Here is a 24,126-nt window from a genome sequence, read left to right on the forward strand (position 1 = left end):
CTTAACCTGGTGAGGTGAGTCAGTGACCCACCCCCATTTCTCTTTAGTTTTTGTTTTTAATTTTATGTGTGTGTGTGTCTGTCTGTCTGTCTGTCTGTCAGAGAGAGAGAGAGAAGAGAGAAGAGAGAGAGAGAGAGAGAGAGAGAGAGAGAGAGAGAGAGAGAGAGAGAGAGAAGAGAGGATGACTTGAGGGAACTCTCTCGTGTGAGTTCCTGGGATCAAATTCAGTTGTGTTGACAAGCACCTTTATCTGATGAGCCACATCACTGTTCTGTCATATATTTTTTTTTTTGGTTGTCATTTCTAGAAGTTTCTATCAGTGAGTCTAATCCGAGAGCCAAGGCTTACAATTAATTGAATAGAGAGGGCTTACTATCAAAATTATAATGGACTGGAGTAGTAAGAGTGTCTGGTCAGAACAAAGACTTCGAAGACCGTGGAATGGTGGAGCAGTCAGCGGGGTGTGAGAGGGTTCTCAGAGGTGCTCTTCCCTGGGGCCATCCAGGCCCTGTGGAGTGTGTTGACGGCTGTGAAGGGCAAAGAAGACTCTGTGATCCACACCGATAGTACGTCCCCTGGGCCTTATTGAAAATCGTCCTCTGCTGCCCTGTGCTCGAGGGTGGCGGGGAGGGCTGTCCATGGAAAGATGTCTCTCCCTGAGGCACAGCTTTCTTAGCAGCCGGCAAGACCAGCCGCAGGACTCTCTGAAAGGATGGAGGGCCGCTGCAGGAGTTGCGGCCCTTTAAGGCAGAGCTGGTGTGCAGGGCTTGCTGGCGCACTGCAGGGGGGGTGGCACTGGGCAGCTGCAGGCATTGCAAAAACCTGCTGGGCGAGCACAAAGGAGGCTGGAAACAAGACTCTTCCTTTCTGGAAATTTCTCTCTAGTAAATTCCGCTGTTAGCTTTACATCATGCCACAGAGCAAAGGAAGACTATTTAGCAGGCAGAAAGAATGAATGGATAACTGGTATGAGGTCTTTCAACTTTATCAGCTTTTTCTGAGAGTCACTTTGCCCTCACATACTATTTGTTTTCATTCTTTTCCTTTTCCTCCCGAGCTCTGCTCTGTCTACCATTCAGCACATCCTCCGCCTGTTTTCTGATGCTCTCTACTAGTTACGTGTCTCTTTAGTTCTTTCCTTCTGTGGTCTCTGATATAAGGCGGTGTTCCTCGTCTGTATTGCTGTTCTTGCAAGTGGTAAACTGTTATTTAGTATACTGCCACGTTTGACTTGCTTGTGTTTGTTTTGTTGAAAAGTTTTGACACTTGTCTTCATGAGGGAAATTGACGTAAATGGTTTTTTTTTTTCCTTAGTTACACTTCTGTCAGTATTTGGTATCAAGGTTCTTGTAGCCTCATGAAACGAAGAGGAACTACCCCCGACTCCTTCTCCAGACTATTAGGCCTGGCATTCTTCTTCTACTGCCATTGTTGTTTGCTTTTGTTCTTTTGAGGGTCCCGCCACCAGCTCCCAAATAAATCACACATGGAGGCTTATTCTTAATTATGAGTGCCCGACCTTAGCTTGGCTTGGTGCTAGCCAATTTTACTTAAATTATCCCATCTATCGTTTGCCTCTGGACTTTTATCTTTCTCTGTTCCTGTATACCTTTCTTTGTTTCTTACTCCGTGTCTGGCTGTGTAGCTGGGTGGCTGGGTGGCAGGCCCCTGGAGTCCTCCTCCTTCATCTCTTATTCCTTCTTCTTTCTGCCCAGAATTCTCCTGTTTATTCTCTCTGCCTGCCAGCCAGCCTGCCTATTCTTTCTCCTGCCTTGCTATTGGCCATTCAGTTCTTTATTAGACCATCAGGTGTTTTAGACAGGCGCAGTAACACAGCTTCACAGAGTTAAAGAAATGCAACATAAACAAAAGTAACACACCTTACAATAATATTCCCCAACATACTGCTTTTAGCCATTCCAGGGGAAGGTAGTATGTCTCACATGATTTTAATTTGTATTTCTCTAATAATGAGGCCAGTCATCTTTTGTCTGTGTGTTTATAGAATGTGCTGTTTTATTTTGTCTTGTATTGAATACACATTTGTTTTACTGGCAGTCCAGATAAACACATATATAAAGAAAATACTAAACTTTTCTTTTGGCAGAAGTCAAAACAATTTATACAGATTAAAATGCCTCACTTTAGCCCAATAAATGGTTTTGACTCTTTTAGGAAAAATAACTGTCCAAAAGCATTTTTCCAGATTATTACACATTTCCAGAATAACACCCTCTAAAATTCAAAAATGCTACTATAAAAAGATGTCTATACCATATGGCTTTATGAAATAACTTCTGAATTTTTTATTTTTATTTGAAAAAGTTTCCCAGGTTTTAAATAAACTGTTAGCAAAATTTTCTCTCTTCACTTAAAAGTGTATATTCTCTGAAGATGGGACATACATAACTTTTTGAACAAAGAATAAATTTTACAAATTCACACGCACACACACACCATTTCACGAGGAAGTTTTTCCAAAGGAGGTGACATTATTTTCTCTTCTTTCTATAACTTCTGAGTTATTGATGAGATCTTTTTTTAGATTGATTTGTGAATGTTCAGTTTGCATGTATGTCTGGGCACTCTGTGCATGTTTGGTGTCCTGGAAGGTCAGAAGAGGGCATGACGTCCCCTGGAACAGGAGTTATGGCTGGTTGTGAGCCAACTCCCTGATGAGATCTTTTAGTGTGCTTGTTTGCCATCTATAGTGTGCCTTTGGTGAAATGGTTTTTTTTTTGGGGGGGGGGTTGTTTTGTTTTGTTTTTTGAGACAGGATTTCTCTGTGTAGCCCTGGCTGTCCTGAAACTCGCCAAGATCCCCCTGCCTCTGCCCTTCTGAGTGCTGGGATTAAAGGCGTGTGCCACCACCACCCGGTCCAAGAGTTTAAAAATACTGTGTGTGCCAGTCAGTCCCCTTGTGACGTCCATGTTCTGCGAGGTTCTTTCCTAACTGTTTGCTTTGGAAGAGCAAATGTTTTCAACTTCCATGAAGTATTACTTTCTGATATTTCTCTTTCATAGTTGGCGTCTATTAAAATCTCAGCACCTGCCGGGCGGTGGTGGCGCACGCCTTTAATCCCAGCACTCGGGAGGCAGAGGCAGGCGGATTTCTGTGAGTTTGAGGCCAGCCTGGTCTACAGAGTGAGATCCAGGAAAGGCGCCAAAATTACACGAAGAAACCCTGTCTCGAAAAGCAAAAACAACAACAACAAAAAATCTCCGCCCTTCTCCCTCTCTACAGACTGTGTCTTTCTCCTTGGTTTACTCTGCGTCCTTTTTCAGAGGATCCTTGTATACTGTGTGGATACAGCTGAGAGCTAGTTTTCTTACGCACCTGTTTAGCTGTGTAAAAGACGATCCCATTGAACTCTCAGGGACCTTTCTGTCCAGACTCTGTCCGCCACGCTTATGGGGCTGTTTTTCCTGCTTGTCTTTCCCTCGATTTGTGTCTGCCCTTGAGTGTCTGACTCATAGGGGCCTAAACGCACCGCCTTCTGACTTTATTTGTCCACTGAATTCACTGATGGCTTCAACCCACTGTTGAGCCGTCTGGTGGAGTTTTATTCTTAACCCTGGGCTTTTCTGTTCTGAACTCTTATGCAGGGCCCTTTAAAGCGTGTCTTTCAATGGATGGCCATTATTTGTGGAGACTTCATTAGCCTAGTTTCCTTTTGTTCTTTGCCTATAATTTACGCTAGTTGATATAAAAGTCCATTTTTTCATGTTTATATATATATATATATATATATATTTTTTTTTTTCCTTTTATTGAAAATAAATTTTTTCTCACATGTCCTGGTTATGGTTCCCCTCCCTCTACTCCTCCCAGTTCCTCCCCATCTCCCCTCCTGTCTGGATCCACTCCCTTTCTGTCTCATTAGAAAACAAACAGGCTTCTAAGGGATAATAATAAAATAAAACATAATAAGATAAACCAAAAACTATCATATCGGAATGGGACAAGACAAACCAGGAAAAGAGCCCAAGAGATGTTCTTTAGTCTGCTGCCTGAGCGTCTTCATAGACAGTTTCCGTCAGGTCTCTATTCCCTGTGGATCACCAGACTTTCTTCTTTGTTTGTGGGCCTTGCTTTTTCGAAATTAAAACTGCACACTTCACATACATATGGGGCAGCTCTTGATATCAGGTTCTCCGCCTGCCTGGGAGTTTCCGTTTGCTGCTGCCTGTGTGATGATTAGTAGTTGCTCATTTAGAGTCTTTTCTAAACTCTCTTTGTGGAGTCTTTTTTGGTCACATGTGGCTGCTGAAGTATCTGTTCCCATAGCTGAGTGCCCAGTGAGGGTGTTGACAGATTCACCCACCAAGATGCCGCCAATAAGAAAAAGAGGAAAGGCCAGGCATGGGCTACACACATACGTACACACACACACACACACACACACACACACACACACACACACACACACACGAGGTGGAGCGAGGAAAAAGAAAAAAGCCCTCAGTGGTCCCAGACTGGCATTATGCTGGGAGTCCTCTTTAACACTTACCCAGGCTCTTTATGTCCATCCTTTGCTTCCACTTCCTGCTTGTACAGATGTTGATGCTTGCCAGATGTGAAAGCTGAGGGTCTTCTGGGGCCTTCCCGAGCATGTGGTCTATCTGTGGGCATGCACACAGTAGACACCCTGGTTCAGTTAGTAACCCGCTCCTGGGAGCCCGTGTTCTGGACTCCTTGTGAATCCCCCCAAACCCTGTAGCACCCCCATACAGCTCTGCCTTCGTCAGCTTCTCAGCGGGGCGGGGTCTGGGTCGGACAGCTCCAGGGTCCTGCTTGTCAGACTCACACCCTGGACAGGGCAGAGCAGGACTGCGTGAGATTTCATCACCCTTCTCCACACAGCCTACAGTGTAAAACTTGGAAATGATTTCCAGCACTCTCCACTGGACATTTCTAGAGCAGCTAAATCCTTAGGCAGAGAGAGACTGCTATCTGAGGATTATTTTGTTGGGGGCATGGAATTCATGTTTCTGTTATCTGTCTGTTGTGTGGTGCTGGGGATTGAACCCAGGACCTGATGCATGCTGGGCATGTGACGGACCACCCAGCTACACCGTCAGCCTGAAAGTCATTTGGAAGCTGCATAGTATTGTATCAAAGTTCTTGTAAGAAATGTCAGCTGGCCCAATTGATTAGTCTTGACACTTTGGAATTTCTAAGGACTCCCTCTTTTCCCAAAGATAAGTTTATATTCCAGATGTTTCCCTTTAAGTAGGTCTGTTCCTAAGAAATGCTAAATCTTTTTATTTTGAATATTTTGTTGCTCATAAAACTTAATTGTAATTCCTTAACCTGCGATGAAACTTTAATAGAATTCAATAGAGGTAACAGAAAGAGGCAAAGCTCTTCTATGTGTCCCATTAAGGGCTTTGCATATACTGGTTCAGAAATCTGTACTGTTTCATGGAATGGAGTCTAATTATCTCTCACAACCATGCATGGTAGGCGGTGTTGTCCTAACTTAACTGTGGAGCATCTGACCTATAGGTCAGACAAATTGCTGGAAGTGACATTGCTTTGCAGGGTCACAACCAAAGGTAAAATCAAGGTGTGTGGTTTTTTGTTGTTGTTTTTGCTCTAAAGCTTGTAGTCTGTTAGTAATACTATTTTTATTTCACGGGGGATTTGACAAATGTATGGTGAGACAAAGGATGACCGAGGCTCTGAGAGGTTCCTCTTTAGAGCAGTGTTTAACACTTTGACATACCCATGCCTGGTGGAATCACAAGCACTTCAGCAAATCTCTGCTGTTTGAAATCAGGTATCACTGATTTGTTCTGCTTAATGTCCATTAGGTTTAAGACTTTTTCTGTCTTGAATTTTTAGTTTATATTTTCTGTGTTTGTTGTTGTGACCATTCTGCCTTATTTCAGGAATTAGTCCTTTTATTGACGCTAAGGCCAAACCACTGAATCACACGTAAATCACAGGTTGAGACACAGCCTGAAATACCTGAATGTTAAATTTGGTTACACAGTTGTGTATGTGACATGTGCCATCTTCCTGAGTCCCCTTCAGATTTAGAGGGAGAAAAAGTAAAGTGTCACCTCTCTGTTCTTTCCAGCTTTCAGAAGAGTTCTTAGATAGATGCCTGTCCTACCCAGAGAGCCAGCACGTGCCCCTGAGCCAGCACATGCTTGGCTTTGCCTCCAAGTCTGTCACACGGATGGTCCTGGGTAGCACGTTTGAAGATGAACAGGAAGTCATCCGCTTCCAAAAGATTCATGGCACAGTGAGTCAAGGGCAACATTTAAAATGACCCTTTTATCAGACTGCATTGACTTTACCTCTCAAGAGTATGTGTGTGTGTGTGTGTGTGTGTGTGTGTGTGTGTGTGTGTGTGTGTGTTTTATGTTTGTATGGCTGTTTGTACACATATGCCCATGTATGTGATGACCCAAGATTAGTACTTAGTGTTTCCTTTTCTCTGTCCCATCTTATTTTTGAGATATTTTGATATCTCTCCCTGAGCCCTGAGCTCAGGGATCAGCTACAGCTACTGGTCAGGGAGCTTCAGGGATCTGCTCATCATCATGCCTTCAGCATAGGGTTGTAGGTGTGTGTCACCACGCCTGGCGTTTTGGTAGATCCAGAACTCTGGTTCTCACGCTTGCAATAGTGGGCATCTTACCAACTGAGCCGTCTGCCCAGCTGTGGGTCCCTCAAGAAGACGTAAGCGTCTTTGTTTGGACCTGAAAAGAAAAGAGGAAGTTGAGATATCTGGTGCTTTTTTGTATTGGGTGAAGGTCTGTTTTCTTTTTAGGTGAACACTTTTTGAAATGTAAAAAGTGTATGATTAAATAAAAAAAAATCTAATATTTAACCAGTATGTTGTAGAAATACTATTGAATTCTAGAACAAAGAGAAAAGCTACATTTAATCGACTAGATTGTGCCCTGCAGAGAAAGAAGTTCACGATCAGTGGCGCATGGAGACGCTGGTGAGCTGAACATGATTAGCAGCATGGCCAATACAGTCTGACTGAGGAACTCAGGCTTTTCTACACTCATGTGGAGTTCTTAAGTCGGTTTCAACATGAGATTAACTTATTTTTTGAAATCATATTTAGGTCATGAATTCTACCACTTCTCGGATTTGAGCAATCATTCCTTATTTATTTAAGTCCACAAATAGTTTTTTCTTTTCTTCTTTTTTTCCTCTTTTTTTTGTTTTTGGTTTTTTCGAGATAGGTTTTCTCTGTGTAGTTTTGGTGCCTGTCCTGGATCTCACTCTGGAGACCAGGCTGGCCTCCAACTCCATAGCGATCCACCTGGCTCTGCCTCCCAAGTGCTGGGATTAAAGGCATGTGCCACCATGCCCAGTTTAATAGTTAAAGCAATGCGTTCTAAACAAAAATCACCAGGAACTGAAGGTTACTACCTTGTCACTGTTTAATATTATATGCGTGCTGGCAGGTGCATGTCCATGTGTGTGCATGCATGTGCAGGTGTGTAGGGAGGACAGAGGACAACTTCAGATGTCATCCACCTCCTTTGAGAGGAGGTCTTTTCATTCTTCTGGAGCTTACCAGTCTGCCCAGCAGGGGATCCCCCTGTGTCTACATCGCCTGCTGTGGTTACAGTCAGACATGTCACTGTTGCTGCTATGAAACACCGTGACCAAAAGCAATGGGGAGGGAAGGGCTTATTAGGCTTCCACTTCCACATCACTGTCCATCGCTGAGGGAAGTCAGGACAGGAACTCAATCAGGGCAGGAACCCGGAGGCAGGAGCTGACGCAGAGGATATAGAGGAGCACTGCTCACTGGCTTGTTCCTTATGACTTGCTCACACTGCTTTCTCTCTTTCTTTCTTTTCTTTTTTTCGAGACAGGGTTTCTCTGTGTAGCTTTGCGCCTGTCCTGGAACTCGCTTTGTAGACCAGGCTGGCCTCGAACTCACAGAGAGCTGCCTGCCTCTGCATGCGCCACCACTGCCCCGGCCACACTGCTTTCTTATAGAACCCAGGACACCTACCCAGGGACGGCATCATCATGATGGGCTGGGCCCTCCCACATTGATCATGACTAGTAATAAAATGCCCTACAGCTGGGTCTTGTGGAGGAATTTCCTCAGTTGAGGTTCCCTCCTCTCTGATGACTCTATCTTGTGTCAAGTTGACATAAAACTAGCCAGTCCACCCACTTAAAAATATTTATTTCATTTACTTGTTGTTTTAGTTATTTGTATCATTAGTGTTTGCACATTTGTGGCGCCTAGAAGAGGGTGTTGGAGTTACAGGGATTTTGCTTGCTACACGGGTGCTGGGTTCCAGACTCTGGTCCTCGTGATTCTGTGGCGAGCACTTGTAACCACTGGGCCTTTTCTCCAGTCTTCCACTTTTTTGTGTGGGTGCTGGGAATCAGGCTCAGCTCCTCATATTTATAAGGCAAGTGGTTTATTAACTGAGCCATCTCCACTTTTACATCCAAACACTCTTGTAGTTGGTTGTTTTTTTTTTTTTAACTCTTTGCTCTTTGGGGGCCTGCTACCCAACTCTCAAATAAATACACGGGGACTTATTCTTCCTTATGAATGCCTGGCCCTAGCTTGGCTTGTTTCTAGCCAGCTTTTCTTAAATTATCCCATCTACCTTTTGCCTCAGGGCTTTTAGCTTTCACTATTTCTGTATATCCTTTCTTTCCTTCTTATTCTGTGTCTGCTGTGTGGCTGTGTGGCTGGCCCCCAGCATCCTCTTCTCCTTCTCATTATCTGGCTCTCCCTCTTCTCTTTTTCTCCTCCTATTTATTCTCTCTGCCTGCCAGCCCCACCTTGCTATTGGCCATTCAGCTCTTTATTAGACCATCAGGTGTATTAGACAGGCATAGTAACACAGCTTCACAGAGTTAAACAAATGCAACATAAAAGAATGCAACACATCTTTGCATCATTAAACAAATGTTCCACAGCATAAACAAATGTAACACATCTTCAGCTAGTATTCCACAGCACACTCTGAAATGTATACATTAATAACTTTTGTGGGTTTTTGTTCTTTGAGACAGGGTTTCTCTGTGTAGCCCTGGCTGTCGTGGAACTCTGTGTGAACTAGGCTGGCCTCAAAGTCAGAATTCTCCTGCCTCTGCTTCCTGAGTGCTGGGATTACAGGCGTGCGCCACCGTTCCTGACTGGCTTGGCTTGCAATAATTTTAAGATGAGTATTAGAAACACTTGATTATACTCCATTATTTAAAATATTTACCCATTCACTAGTGTGTTTTTTCTTTTTTCCAGAGGTTTTGAATTGTTACTAAGTTAAAGATTTGTTTGTCTAGTGACCCAGATTTGAAAGATTAGAAGCTATTTTTCTGCTTATTGTCTTCAAACCTTAGACTAAATGTTAACATTCCTTGGTTTCATCCATGTTTATCAATATCTTAAGTAACATAAAAATGTTAATTACCTGTGATTTATTTAATCCTCTCATGTCTGAGGGGATCGCATATATATAATAAAAAACTCGAGGCAGTGGTGGCGCATGCCTTTAATCCCAGCACTCGGGAGGCAGATCTCTGTGAGTTCACGGCCAGCCTGCTCTACAGAGCAAGTTTCAGGACAACCAGGTCTATACGGAGAAACCCTCTCAAAAACAAAACAAAGCAAAAAGAAAGAAAGAAAGAAAGAACAGAAACTTTTCATATGCCAGCTGAAATTAGTTTGAAAGTGCCTTGATTAAAACCATTAAAAATATATCTGAGCCCTGTTCTCAGGAGCTATGGATCACATGATCAGACAGCCTGACAAGGAAGAGCTTAGGTACTCAGATCTGCTGGTGAGGAAGGTCCTCAGTATTCAACAGTTTGGTCACTCAGCATCATGTGGGAGATCTGTACACTACATAGTACTCACATGGCTTCCTGCTTTTAGGTTTGGTCTGAGATTGGAAAAGGCTTTCTCGATGGGTCTCTTGATAAAAATGCCACTCGGAAGAAACAGTATCAAGACGGTAAGTTTAGCCACTCTCAATGAACTGGTTTTGGGTAGTGCATGGCAGGCAGGTACCTGCTGCTGGTCCAGAGCCCAGCTCTCACCCTGGGATTTTAATAAGGTTTCAAAGATGCGTGCCAGGATTTTAGTAGTTTCATCTTTGAACAGTGAGATTATTGGTCATTTATATTTTCTCTATGCTTTTTCCTTCTACATTTCATTCAGTGATCGTTTTTCTTCGATGAAAGAGCAGTAAGTTGAAGCTGATGCTCACTGTGGGAAGCATAAGGGGACACCAGAAAGCCATTCAATAATCTGTATTATGAATAATAAACACGGGTGGAGGGGTTGGGGATTTAGCTCAGTGGTAGAGTGCTTGCCTAGCAAGCACAAGGCCCTGGGTTCGGTCCTCAGCTCTGGGAAAAATAAAAAAAAAAAATAAACATGGGTGGAATTCTCTTAAAACAAGAAAATATTTGAGTAGTTTTTTTTTTTTTTTTTTTTTTGGTTTTTCGAGACAGGGTTTCTCTGTGTAGCTTTGCGCCTTTCCTGGATCTCGCGCTGTAGACCAGGCTGGCCTCGAACTCACAGAGATCCGCCTGCCTCTGCCTCCCAAGTGCTGGGATTAAAGGCGTGTACCACCACTGCCCGGCTTGTTTTTTGTTTTTGAGACAGGGTCTTTCTGTGTAACAGCCCTGGCTGTCCTGGAACTCACTCTGAAGATCAGGCTGGCCTCCAACTCACAGAGATCTTCCTGCCTCTGCCTCCAAGTACTGGAATTAAATGCCTGTGAGCCCGGCTGTGATTGAGCTTTTTGCCTGCATGTGTGTATGTGCACAATGTGTGTGCAGTGCCCTAGGAGGCCAGAAGAGGGCGTTGAATCCTCTGGAACTGGAGTTACAGGTAGTTGTGAGCTGCCATGTGAGTGCTGAGAACTGAACCTGGGTCTTCTGCAAGAACAGCCAGTGCTTTCAACTGCTGAGCCCTCTCTCTAGCTCCCCAAATAAAAAATATACTGTCATTATAAAATTGAGTGAAATTTTATGTTTTCTAAATTGTCTGACAGTGACTTAGAAAGTTTCCATACAGGGACTGGAGAGGTGGCTTAGCAGATGAGTTCACATCCTAGCATCCACATTGGGTAGATCACAAACACCTGTAATTCCAGCTCCCAAGGATCTGATAGCCTCTTCTTACCTCTGGGGACACCTGCACGCACTCACACACATGTGCACACACATAGATAAAAAGGAAATATTAGTAAAGTTTACAAAATAGAAACTAAAATTCACATAGAAAAGAGTATCTTGTAGGGCTGGGGATGGCTCCATTGGTCATGCACTGGCCGCTCTAGCCCAAGGACTTGAGTTCAGATTCCCAGCACCTATACAGAATCTAGGTGAGTGGCACACACCTGTAACTCCAGCACTCAAGGGGACATCAGAGGAGGTGACAGGTGGATCAAGGGCTTGCTGGTCAGCCAGCCTAGCTGAAATGCCAACAACCTCTAGGTCCAGTGAAAGACATTATCTCAAAAAATAAGGTGCCAAGCCATCAAAATGGATCGGTGGGCAGCCCTGACAGCGCGAGTGTCCATGTAGACTAGAGCTTGATGTCTGATTCCGCCCTCTGTCACTCTTGACCTTAAGTTTTGAGACAAGTCTCTAGCTAAGCTTAGAGCTCACTGACTAGGAAAGACTAGCTGGCCAGTGAGCCCCAGTGCCTGTAGCATATGTGACTGCAGGCCAGAAGAGGGCACCAGATCTCATTACGGATGGTTGTGAGCCATGTGGTTGCTGGGAATTGAACTCAGGACCTCTGGAAGAGCAGTCAGTGCTCTTAACCTCTGAGCCATCTCTCCAGCCCCTCTCTTTTTCTTCCTTACGTGAGCGATGGGGATATAAATCTAGGTCCTCACGCTTGGGCAGCGGACAGTTCACTGAGCCGTCCCACGCTCATGCCAGGAATGTATTAATATGTTTACTCTGACCTGCTTCATTTTCTTTTCTTGGAACCAGGCAGGGTAGTTAGAACACAGATCCTGTACAGTTGTACACTTGTGTGGTCCCAGCTACTTGGTATGCTGAGGCAGGAGGATCATCCATTTCGATCCAGGAGTTAGAAACCCACCTCCCTAAAGAGGAAAACAGATTATTTTCCATACGTAATGGTATTCTTCATAGGCTTCTCTTAAGTGTTTAACTATGACCTCCTGTGTGCTGCTTCTTCCTCTGTGCACAGGCCACAGAGCTTCATGTGCTCATACTGACAGTTTTAGGGATGCTCCTGACACACCCAGCAGAGGGTTTTTTAAAAGCCAATTTGATACACTTCCAGTGAGAGTACTCATGGCCTTTCTCCTCATCTGATGGATGCGTTTAGATTAATTCCCCTTTGTAAAAACTACATTTCAGAAATGGTCCCAATAATCCCCAAGCTTCTTTACACCACAGTTTTGTGTTGTGTTGTTTTAATATTGAAGCCTGGTTTCTACCCCCAGACACTTAGATTCAATTGCTGTGAGGTGTGACTTGTGTTTTACTGTCTTTAGAAACGCCTCCCAGGTGATTGCAGTGTGCTGCCGTGTGGGAATTCCTGCAGCACACTGTCAGCAAACCCTCCTTTCCATCATTAACGTGGGGTCCGTTTTTCCAGTCTTATCACTATTTGGTCAGGATTTATACTGTCCTGTTGTTCAGTTCTGAGAGATGTTAATGCATAAGAAGACTCCCTGTGCCTCATTCTAGCTGGAAGAAATTAGAAACGATCTAAATTAGTAAATTTATAGAGTGTGAAAGCGGCTGTGGTGGGAAGTGGGAAGGAGGCAGGAGAGTGTGGGGCGGAGAGGCTACAGTTTTAATTATTGTGACGGGGGCATCCGCTGGGATTGTTTCTCAGCATTTATGAGATGGAGACACCAGCCTTGCAGACCATTGGGTACTTGGATGTCCGAGGGAAGTCTGGCCAAGAGACTGTGACTCAGAGTCTTAGAGGTCCAACTATTCCCGGCGTATTTGAAGCTAGTATGGCTACCGTGATGCACATGACAAGGTGAGAGATGGAGATGAGGTCAGGAAGATTGGACAGTGTTGGTATGGCTTAGAGCTATGTATACGTGTATGTATATGTATACATATATGTATATGTAAGCATAATGTCTAGGTTGCTTCTTTGAGATAGGAAGCCGGTTCTGAGCTGTCATGCTCTGAGTTATGTATTTTTTTTAAGATCTTGGCTTCCACTGATAGATGAGAATGTCAGGTCAGAGGCAGAGGAAGTAATTCAGGCGTTGTTGCAATGAGGCAGGCTAGAAAGAGACTAGGCTTGGACCAGGTGCTGACCAGCAGGTAATGAGGGGCAGAGACAAGAGAGCAACAGAAAATTCTGTGCTCTGAAGACAGAATCATCAACACTGACTAATGCGTCAAATATGGAGCGAGAGAGGAGAAGGCGGCAGGCTGTTGGGCCAGAGTAACTAAAATAAGATTCTTAGTAAACATGATGGGAAGTTTGGGAAGGCAGTTTTGGAACATGTAGTATGCTTCAGGTACCTCGGTGGAGATGTCAAGGTTGCGGTTAAATTTATGAGTCTGGAGTTTGGAGTAAAGAGGTCCTGACTAGAAGTAAAATTTTGGAAGTATTAGTTACATAGTTTTAAAATCTTAATCAGAGCTCACCAAGGTAGCAAATATACATTAAAAGGGAGGTCCAAAACAAGGCCATTCCATAGTGAGTTCCAGGCCTGCCTGGGCCAAATAGTGAGACCCTGTCTCCAAACAGACAAACCAGAAGAAAGAAAAAGAAGAAGAAAAGAGAAATAAACAATAACCCAGCCCATGGACATTCCATTGTTAAAACCTTAACTCTGAAAGGAGTTAAAAGGAGATGAGATGGACAGCAGAGAGAGAGGGAGTGTGAGTCCCTGGACTGTCCTCCTGGGAGCCATGGGGGGCAGAGCTTCCGGAGTGAGTTCTGATGTCACCAGTGATAGAGCAGGTCACTGAGGATGAGGGAGGAAGCAAATCTTGGGGCAGTTTTAGTGGCCATCGGTTACCAGCTACTTGTGTCTTTTAGGTTTCAGAATTTACCTTTCTGATTATTTCCTATCTGTTTCTCTTTCTCAGTGAGTGAGACTTGATTTGAGAGAAGCAGTGGAGTTACAAGGCAGAATTTAGAAGGAAGGGTTAATATTAACAGAGAAACTTGAGTGTTTAGAGGCCTGTGTGGTGTTAGAATTGTTTTACATTTTCACCTGGGTGGTAATAATTTAAATGTTTCTTTAGACTCAATTACTTCTTGAATTGCATGTAGGTATTTTATGCACTTTTTAGTATGTATCTGAAATTTAACAAGAAAGGAAGACAAAATGTATATGAATTTAAATACAAATTTGCTTTTAAAATTATTGGTTACTGACTTCAAAGGTTTTGTTCCTCACATGGTAATATGAACAGAGGGGTTTTTGTTTGTTTTTTTGAGACAGGGTTTTTCTATGTAGCCGTGGCTGTCTTGGAACTTACTCTGTAGACCAGGCTAGCCTCGAACTCAGAGATCCGCCTGTCTCTACCTCCTAAGTGCTGGGATTAAAGGTGTGGGCACCACCACTGCCCAGCCTGAACGGAATTATTTTTAGGAAGTTTAATCTCCACAAATACTTATATACTTAATTAATTTTTTTCAAATTTTCTTCTTTAAGCCCTCATGCAGTTGGAATCTACTCTAAAGAAAATCATAAAGGAACGAAAAGGAAGGAACTTCAGTCAGCATATCTTCATCGACTCCTTAATCCAAGGGAACCTTAATGAGCAGCAGGTGATGAAAGTGTTAGGCATTTATGAGAAGGTCACATATGGCCTCCAAGAAGTTGGGTGTCTCTTGTCATATCGTGAGTAGTCAATGTCCCCCTAGTTCACCCTCTGAAGCCTCTGTAGAGCATTTAAAATTAGGATAAGCAAACATGAAGCCCAACTGATCTATTAAATTAATAGAGGAGGAGTGTGTGTGAGCCTTGATGGACTCAGCCTTCCTGCCCACATGGCCCGGTTCAATGCTTGTTACCAGCATAACGCTGTATTTATGGTGTTGCCAGGCAAGGGTCAGCAGTGACATCCTTGCCACTTCATTATAGGAGTCCCGGCATGGCATATACAATCTCTAATAGGCAGAAGGAAGTTTCTGGATGTGCGTTTGTGCAGAAATTGATCAGGTTCTGAGGACAGGAGCAGGCGCCCAAGACAATATTGTTGCACCAGACCATGCCATGAAAATAGGACTGAAAAGGTTTGCCTGTGGTGAGCCAGTAAGATTACTAAGAAATAAATGTCTGTTGCATCAAAAAGTCTGTGCAGCCAGGAGTGGGGGCATACACCTTTAGTCCCAGCACTCAGGAGGCAGAGGCAGGCCAGTTTCTGAGTTCTAGGCCAGCCTGCATAGTGAGACCCTGTCTTGAAAAACAAAAGACAATGCAAGGTATGATCTACCCATGACAGGGTGGATAGGAGAGGGTAGGGGTTTGAGAAACCAAAATGCATTGTATAGTGTGATTGTCAAAGGACAAATTTAATTAAAAATGACAAAAATAAAAGGTAAAATTAACACAAGTAAGAAAATAGGCAGTCCAGTCTTTAGAGATTTTTATTTGTTCTTTAACATGTAAATGTGTGAGCCTGTGTGAGATTATATACACCGTGTGTGTGCAAGAGCCCTCAGAGGCCAGCAGAGGGCGTTAGACCTCTGAGACTGGAGTTACAGGTGGTTGGGAGCCTCCCATTGTGCTTGCTGGGAACCAAACCTAAGTCCTCTGCAATAGCAGTGAATGCTCTTAACTGCTCAGACACCTCTCCGGCCCAGCTGCCCGTTATTCAGATTGGTTCTCATATTACACGGATTTTGTCTTTGGTGAAGACCTAATAAAGATATATTTCCTCCCACTTTTTCCTGAACCTAATTTTATACTCGAGATTATTTTAGTCGGATTTAGTGAAGACCACCTTATATTTCATACTTTCTAAATTTAGTTTTGTCTTGTAGATCCTAGAAGACAGTATGATATTTTCTCTGGCCGGTTGCATAATAACTGCAAAGTGTAAGTATGAGTTGATTTCTCTCTGATGGATTACAGAATACACACAGGTGAAGCTGTTCTAGAGAGAACTGCAGGGGTCCTCTGTCGTGCCCCTTCCTCGCTGTTTGATTCTGGTTTAAAAAGCTCGCTTGGCATGGGTGCCTCCCCCACACACATGTGTTCAATTTCACCTTCGAAAATTGCCATAAATTTCTCGGCACATTTTATGGATTGTGAATTCTATTAGCGCCTTTCAAATGAACTGCCGTCAACACCTTTCCTGGTGAGTGACGAGCTTTTCCATATCGCTTGCTCGCTTGCACGCACGCACGCATGCATGCACGCACACACCCGTGCTAAGGGTTGAACCCGGTCCTTGTCCACACTAGACAGACAGTCGCCCACTGAGTCACAGCCCCCCTGTTGCTGCTTTTCATCAGTCCCAAGCCGGTCTGCTGTTACTAAGGGCTGGAAAAGGGTGCCGAGTCCATATCATGATTCGAAAGAACTCTCTTCTTGGAATTGAAGATGATTTCTATTTAAAATCCTAAGATGTGTGACCTTCGTTGGTTTGTAGATTTATAGAGAACAGCGCATTGATACAGGATTTATAGAAAATGTTTATAAACATAAAAAGGTATAATATAAAATGCTTCCAGGAAGTACTCAGGTACCAGCTTAAAATGTGGAAAATTGATGTTCACTTGAAGGACTTGGTTTACCCTTTATTTCAAGGGGAAGTTTTTGGAATGCTGAGGGCTGCTAGTGTGAACTCCCCACACATTTCTCCTCTTTAACATCTAGATGTGTCCAGATGTTACAGACCAAATGAAATTTATGCAGATGTGTCAAAGATCTCAATTACTTAAAAATGTATTATTTATTTTTTTCTCACATTTGTTTACCTGTTGTGGTAGCATGGGCACAGGTCATGGTGTGAGCATGCAGTCAGTGGAGTTCAGCTTACCGTAGGTCCAGGAACTGGACTCAGGTCATTAGGCTTGCCAGCCAGTAAATTTACCTGCTGAGCCATCTCACAACCCATCAATATTCTTTTAATGCTTATTTGGTTTCTTGATTTTTTTTTTGAGACAGGGTTTCTCTGTATAACAGTCCTGACTGTCCTGGAATTCACTCTGTAGACCAGGCTGGCTTCAAACTCCCAGAGATCCGCCTGCCTCTGCCTCCTGAGTACTGGGTAAAGGTGTGCACCACCACCGCCAGGCTTTGCTTATTTGTTTTAAATCTATATTACATTAAAATGTATCTTTGAAAAAGCTTTTTAAAAAAATGGAATTAACCTGGACATGGTGGCATATGTCTAAATTCTAGTATTGAGGAGGGTGAGTTGGGAGGGTCACAAGTTCCAGGCCAGCTAGGGCCACACAGACCTGGTCTCAAAAACAGACACAAAACAAAAGAGAGTTTATTATGCTGTGACAACCACAAAAATTGGTCATGTGAAAGGTAGAATTAAAGTTAAATCTCATTTTCAGTTTTTAGGGAGAGTTTATAAAGAACATTACTATTTATTTCTTTGCATGTATTCTGTGATTTTTTTAAGAGATGTATTTATTAGTTTTAAGTGATAAGTCAAGCAGGACATATGGATGACTACTGTATACAAATCCTTGTTAGTAGTATAATAGATATATATTGTAAACTTGTACTGCATATTCTAATATATAATGTAAATTACATATGTTTACATATCATTTGTGAAACAGAAATGCTGTGGTTCACCCTAAAGCCATAGTGGGCCATGCTAAGTAAAGTGGTGGCACACGCCTTTAGTCCCAGCACTTGGGAGGCAGAGGCAGGCGGCTCTCTGGGAGTTCGAGGCCAGCCTGGGCTACAGAGCAAGTTCCAGGACAGACCGGATGTGTAGGGAAAGTTAACATAGCCAGTTACTCTTGAATAATTGAGTTACCAGGTGGCTATTGATTTTTAGAGGCAATAAGTCAGTCAGGCAGACATTTTTAAAAAGTTAATTTTGGGTTTTGTGAGTGTAGTTCTGTGTTAGAACACTTACCTTGCACACACAAGGCCTTGGTTTGATCCCCAGCACTGCAATAACAACAACAACAACAACAATAATAATAATAATAATAAGTTAAGAGTCAGCCCTCAGCCTAAGAAAAAAAGGTCATTGATAAGGAGAGGTAGACAGTGCTCTATACACATCACAGAGCTTCTGGAATAGAAAAGGCAGCTCCGTAGGTACTGTTGCTTAAGCATATCTAGGGAGAGGTTTATTGGAACAGTCAGAGAGCGTAGCTACTGTGTTCCCTCTGCCTTTTGTCCCTTTTACCCTGTGAAAATAATCCACAAACCAGCTGAAACCAAAAGTGAGCCACGAGCCAGTGTCTGTCAGAGTACTTATTAAAAGTTCAGAGGAGGGACGGGGAGGTGGCTCCGGGGGTGAAGGTACTCGCCTCCAACCTGATGACCTGAATTCAGACCCGGGAACCCACATGGTAGAAGGGAGAGAACCGACTCCTACTGGTTCTGAGCCCCGCAGACATGTCAGCACCCGTACATATACATACACACACATACATAGATGCACAGTAGATAAATAGGATTAAAGTTTTTTAAATAGTGCAGGTGGGGGACCTTACCCCCAACCTGTGGAGTCAGAGTCTCTGGTGAACTCTCAAATGATTTGGGGAGCCAATCACCCGAGCAATAATTATGAAAAGTTTTAAAAAATTTCATGTTCTCATATGAGCAAATGTCCCGCTAATTTGATTTGTAGGAATCATTAGTGTTTCTGAGTGAAGAAGCTGATTAAGTTGGGTTTTTACTTCATGAGATTGAAATAGATAATCTCCAACATTCAGTCCCCCTTGGGTGTTTATCCTCACCGGCCTTAGGTAGGCTGACCTTACGTGGTCTGTTCCTTACCTGCCAGACTTCAGAAAGACATATCTTCATAGCTCTACATGTTTTCCCATCTTCTACACATCTTTGTGTTCTGTTCAAAGAAACTCAAGTCCTGTGAAGAATTTTGTTTTAATTTTTGGTAACATTCATGTACATCTACCAGGAAAAAAAATTCATGAACTAAACCATTAGCCTTTTTTTTCCCTTGTTTTATACCAGAAATTATGCAGTGGCTATTTTCATTGACCCCAATATGCTTTTTACATAGTGTGCACCTGGGCAATCTGCTTTCTGACGACTTCTGAAGACGTTCAGAAGAAGCTGCATAAGGAGATAGACGAAGTTTTCGGGAAGGGTCCTATTACTTCAGAGAAAATTGAGCAGCTAAGGTAGGAATACAATGAACGGAAAAAAATCATTTAACAGGCAATATTAGGTGGTTTATTTATTAACATAAAGCTTATTCTAAGCTGGGCGGTGGTGGCGCACGCCTTTAATCCCAGCACTCAGGAGGCAGAGCCAGGCGGATCTCTGTGAGTTCGAGGCCAGCCTGGACTACCAAGTGAGTTCCAGGAAAGGCGCAAAACTACACAGAGAAACCCTGTCTCGAAAAACCAGAAAAAAAAAAAAAAAAGCTTATGCTAAGATGTAGGAAAGATATAGATATCTTTCTTAAAATATTTACATAGATTTTAATTTTGATTTGTTTCTGTTTATTTAAAAAATTATTTAGATGGGCGTAGTGGTACAAACATTTAATCCCAGCACTTGAGAGGCAGAGGCAGGTGGATCTCTGAGTTCAAGGCCAGCCTGGTCTACAGAGTGAGACCCAGGACAGACAGAACTACAATAAAGAGACCCTGTCTTGCAAAAAAATAAAAATAAAAACAACCAAGTTTTATGTGTATGTGTCTATAAGAGTGTGTGTACACATCTGTGTGGGTGCCTTTGGAGACCAGAAGAGGGAATTGGATCCCTTGGAGCTGGAGTTAGTTGTGAGCCACCCAACATGGGTACTGGGATCCAAACTGAGTCCTCATGATTGGGCAGCAAGCACTCTTACTTGTTCTTGACAGCCCCTGTTTCTGCTTTTTGAGGCAAAGTCTTACTGTGTACAGGGCACAAACTTGTAATTCTCCTGCCTCAACCTCCTGGGTACTATGATGACAATTACGTATACCACACCCATTTACATACAGATTTTAACAGATTAAATTTAATCTCATGTCTAAAACCATAAAAGTAGTTCTGGGAGCTGGAGAGATGGCCCAGCAGTTAAGAGCACTGACGGCTCTTCTAGATGACCCAGGTTCAAATCCCAGAACCCACATGGTGGTTCACAACCATCTGCAGTTCCAGTTCCCAGGGATCCAGTGCCCTCTTGTGGCCTCCATGAGCAGTACATGCTAATATGGTGTAACAGACATACATGCTCATAAAACACCTAGACACAGAGAATAATAATAAGTTTAAAAATAGGACTATGCAACTGTTGGGCCATATTAAAAAATAAAGTAGTTCTAGAGAACCTTTTAATTAGCCTGTATGTAGTACCAATGATGTCAAGCATGTGGACATTGATACTTTGTTTATAGGAATACCAAATGGTAGAGGCACATGGGGAAATGCTGTGGTAGGATTTTATAGTGTTAAGCATACACTCAGCCTCTGTATGACTCCAAAATTCCTGAGCATTCCTAGGTAGTTACTCAAGAGAAATGAAAGCAGGCCTACCCAAAGACCTGTGTGCAAATGTTGGTAGCCGTATATTCAAAACACACGAGCTGGAAGCAGTCCAGATGTCTACCAACTGGTAGATAGATAAATTAGCAAATTTTGATACTGCCATGCTGGGGGAGGCTGCTACTTAGTAGAAAAACAATGTCAATATGTACAGCCACTTGTTATGATAAGTGAAAAAAACGAAGTGCAGAGGACTGCCTGCCACATTGTTTGACCAATGAGAAATTCTGCCAAAGGCAGCATCAGCTGCTGGAAGGCCTTGCCGCTTACTTCTGTCAACCTGTTCTCCAGATTGCGCCGGGTCTGTGGTTGCACACTGTAATCACTTGGGTCACTGCAAAAGACAGATACCTACCTGGAAGCAATCTCAAACTGTTCTGCAGTCTCTGGGCATCAGAAGGCTTCCCAGAGTTCAGCCCCCCCCCCCCCCACCCCAAGACAGGGTTTCTCTGTGTAGCTTTGCACCTTTCCTAGTACTCACTTGGTAGCCCAGGCTGGCCTCGAACTCACAGAGATCCGCCTGCCTCTGCCTCCCGAGTGCTGGGATTAAAGGTGTCTGTCACCACCTCCCGGCTCAGAGTTCAGTCTTAACAGAAACATCCCCAAAAAGAAAAAGAAAGTTTCCCACGTCCCTGAAACTGGAGTTACAGACTGTTGTGAGTTACAGTATGGGTGCCGGGATCCAAAACTTGGGTCCTCTGAAAGAGCCATGAGTGTTCACAACCTCTGAACTGTCTCTCCAGCCCAATCGTGTGGTTTTTGACCTCCATTCTGCCAATGTTTGTCGTGTTTATTAACTTCAACACATCTGTTTAATTTTTTAAAAAAACAGATATTGCCGGCATGTGCTCTGTGAAACTGTTCGGACTGCCAAACTAACCCCAGTTTCTGCCCGGCTTCAAGATCTTGAAGGAAAAGTCGGCCCATTTGTTATTCCTAAGGAGGTGGGAAACGTTTGTTGTATTTAACTTAGCTTGTCTTCAGCTGCTTTGGTGTGTGTTTTTATCTGATTTCTTTTAATTGAAAATAATTTTTTTCATATGGTCTATTTTGATCCGTTTCCCTTCTCCCATCTCCTCCCCATCCTTTCAGCTCCACGGCCTTCTTTCTCTCTTTAGAAAACAAACAGGAAAATAAAGAAACAAATCAGAATAAACAAAACATACAAACAAAAAACCAAAGAAGAGTCGTGAGAGACACCATTCACAACACAAACACACTCACACACACACAATAATAAAAACACAAAGTTGGAAACCATAATATACAAGCAAAAGGCCAGTAAGTTAAAAAAAAATGCCAGAACAAAGCAGTTTTTGAGAGGAAAGTCTCCAAAAATGCCATTGAGTTTGTCTTGTGGTGGTTGTCTGCCACTGGGCTGGGGTGTGTTCTTGTTTTCCTGAAGGTGTTCAGTCAGTGCTACATGTCACCGAGTCACAGCCAGACTCATGGCCACTGGATCTGGCGAATTTCCTTTAGCTTCCCTCCCTTGTCTCCATGTCCTGCTGTCCCCCGTCTGTATGTCTGTGTGTTCTTGTGTGTGATTATTGAGCTGTGTGTGCATGCATATACACACACATGTGTACCAGGCTTTTTCCTTTGGGCCACCAACCAGCTCCCAAATCAAGATACGGAGACATATATTAGTTTTCAAATGCTCGGCCTTAGCTCAGCTCTTATTTTAACCTGTTTCTCTCTATCTATGTTTTGCCTTGGGGCTTTTCATCTTTTTTTCCTTCTGTTTATCTTGTTTCCCTGCTGTCTCTGTGGCTGGCTTCTGGCCCCAGGTGTCCCTCTTTTTTTTTTTTTTTCCTTTCTCCTCTTCTCTCTTCTGCCTAGATTGCTCCTCCTATTTATTCTCTCTATCCACCAGCCCTGCTCATCCCTCTCCTGCCTAGTTATTGGCCATCCAGCTCTTTATTAGACCAATCAGGTGCCTTAGGCAGGCAAGGTGAAACAGCAACACATCTTTTCATAATTAGACAAATACAGCATAAACAAATGTCACACACCTTTACACAGTTCAAGTAATATTCCACCATAAACAAATGTCACACACCTTTACACAGTTCAAGTAATATTCCACCATAAACAAATGTCACACACCTTTACACAGTTCAAGTAATATTCCACAGCATAAACAAATGTAACACATCTTTACATACGTATGTATCTTAAAAACTCAAGTTAGGGGCTGGTAAGATTACTCAGCAGATAAAACACCTGATGTGCTAGCCTGGTGACCTGGGTTTGATCCCCAGAGCCCACATTAAGGTGGAAGGAGAGAACTGCCTCCGAAGAGTTGAACTCTGATCCCACACGCCACGTGGCACACCCTTAATCATACTCACACATAATACACACAACAAATAATAATCATTTTTTTTTTTTTTCGAGACAGGGTTTCTCTGTGTAGCTTTGCGCCTTTCCTGGAACTCACTTGGTAGCCAGGCTGGCCTCGAACTCACAGAGATCCGCCTGGCTCTGCCTCCCGAGTGCTGGGATTAAAGGCGTGCGCCGCCACCACCGCCCGGCCTAATAATTTTTTTTTTTAAACTGAGCCTTACTATGATATATGTTCTTTCTTTTTTATTAAGTATATCGTAACTGTTAATAAAACCAGCACTTGATGGAGATCCCATTCATTTTAAAAGTCATGTAGTATTCCACTACATGTATCATATCAATTTATGTCCTGTAAAGAAAGCCATCCCACTAATGAAGATTCAGATTGACATTCTCCTTTTATTTTTATAAATTATACAGTGGTATAGGTATTGAATAATACCTTAGAAATGGAATTTTTGAAAGCTGGGCGTGGTGTTGCATACCTGTAATTCCAGTACTCAAGAGGCTGAGGCAGGAGGATTGCCATATGTTTGAAGCCATCCTGCAAGACATAGTGTGTTGGAGGTCAGCCTGGGCTACTTAGTGAGGAAATGGAGTGTCTGGATCAAAAGCCTTGTGCTGCCCTTAGGGATTGATGTTAGCTCAGGTAGAGCCCTTGACCAGCTCTGCGCAAGGCCCTGGTTTTGAGCCTGAGCACCACCAAATGAATTATTTCATTAATAATAAATGAATCTTGTGAAAGGCAATTTATACTTCACTAATAATGATAGTACATGCTTTCTCAGGGTTAGGGATGTGGCCCCATGATAGTGTACTTATCTGGCTTGTGTAGAGGTCAGTCCTTAGCACAACAAGGTAACTGACTGATCAACTAACTCACAAAATCCTTTGAAGATTGGGGGTTAGCCAGGCGGTGGTGGCACACGCCTTTAATCTCAGCACTTGGGAGGCAGAGGCAGGTGGATCTCTGTGAGTTTGAGGCCAGCCTGGTCTACAGAGTGAGTTCCAGGACATCCAGGACTGTTACACAGAGAATCCCTGTCTTGGAAAAAAAAAGAAGAAAAAAAGAAAAAAGACTGGGGGTATATCTCAGTGGGCTCCAGAGTTCAATCCCTAAGCACCCCCCCACCCCACCCCC

At 43.2% G+C, this 24,126-nt stretch overlaps 1 protein-coding gene and 1 long non-coding RNA gene across 4 annotated transcripts in view; one reads left to right on the plus strand and one right to left on the minus strand.

Moving 5' to 3' along the window:
* Positions 1–24,126, plus strand: part of LOC128117580 (cytochrome P450 20A1) — a 47,893-nt gene that overhangs the window by 19,033 nt on the left and 4,734 nt on the right. For 2 of the 3 annotated variants that reach the window (XM_052749585.1, XM_052749587.1), the window contains 6 exons: positions 6,086–6,253; positions 9,887–9,965; positions 14,643–14,758; positions 15,977–16,031; positions 19,165–19,285; positions 21,472–21,583. In XM_052749585.1, coding sequence (XP_052605545.1) covers positions 6,086–6,253; positions 9,887–9,965; positions 14,643–14,758; positions 15,977–16,031; positions 19,165–19,285; positions 21,472–21,583 — 651 coding nt within the window. The remainder of the gene's footprint in view (positions 1–6,085; positions 6,254–9,886; positions 9,966–14,642; positions 14,759–15,976; positions 16,032–19,164; positions 19,286–21,471; positions 21,584–24,126) is intronic. The other variant, XM_052749586.1, reaches the window with a different exon arrangement.
* Positions 1,267–9,879, minus strand: LOC128117581 (uncharacterized). Its single transcript, XR_008220841.1, has 2 exons — positions 6,653–9,879; positions 1,267–4,622 (listed from the first exon to the last, which is right to left on the minus strand). It is a non-coding gene; the product is annotated as an uncharacterized LOC128117581 (long non-coding RNA).

Source organism: Peromyscus californicus, unplaced genomic scaffold (genome assembly GCF_007827085.1).
Source record: "Peromyscus californicus insignis strain IS unplaced genomic scaffold, ASM782708v3 Scaffold_21__1_contigs__length_65335640, whole genome shotgun sequence".
NCBI classification, from domain to species: domain Eukaryota; kingdom Metazoa; phylum Chordata; class Mammalia; order Rodentia; family Cricetidae; genus Peromyscus; species Peromyscus californicus.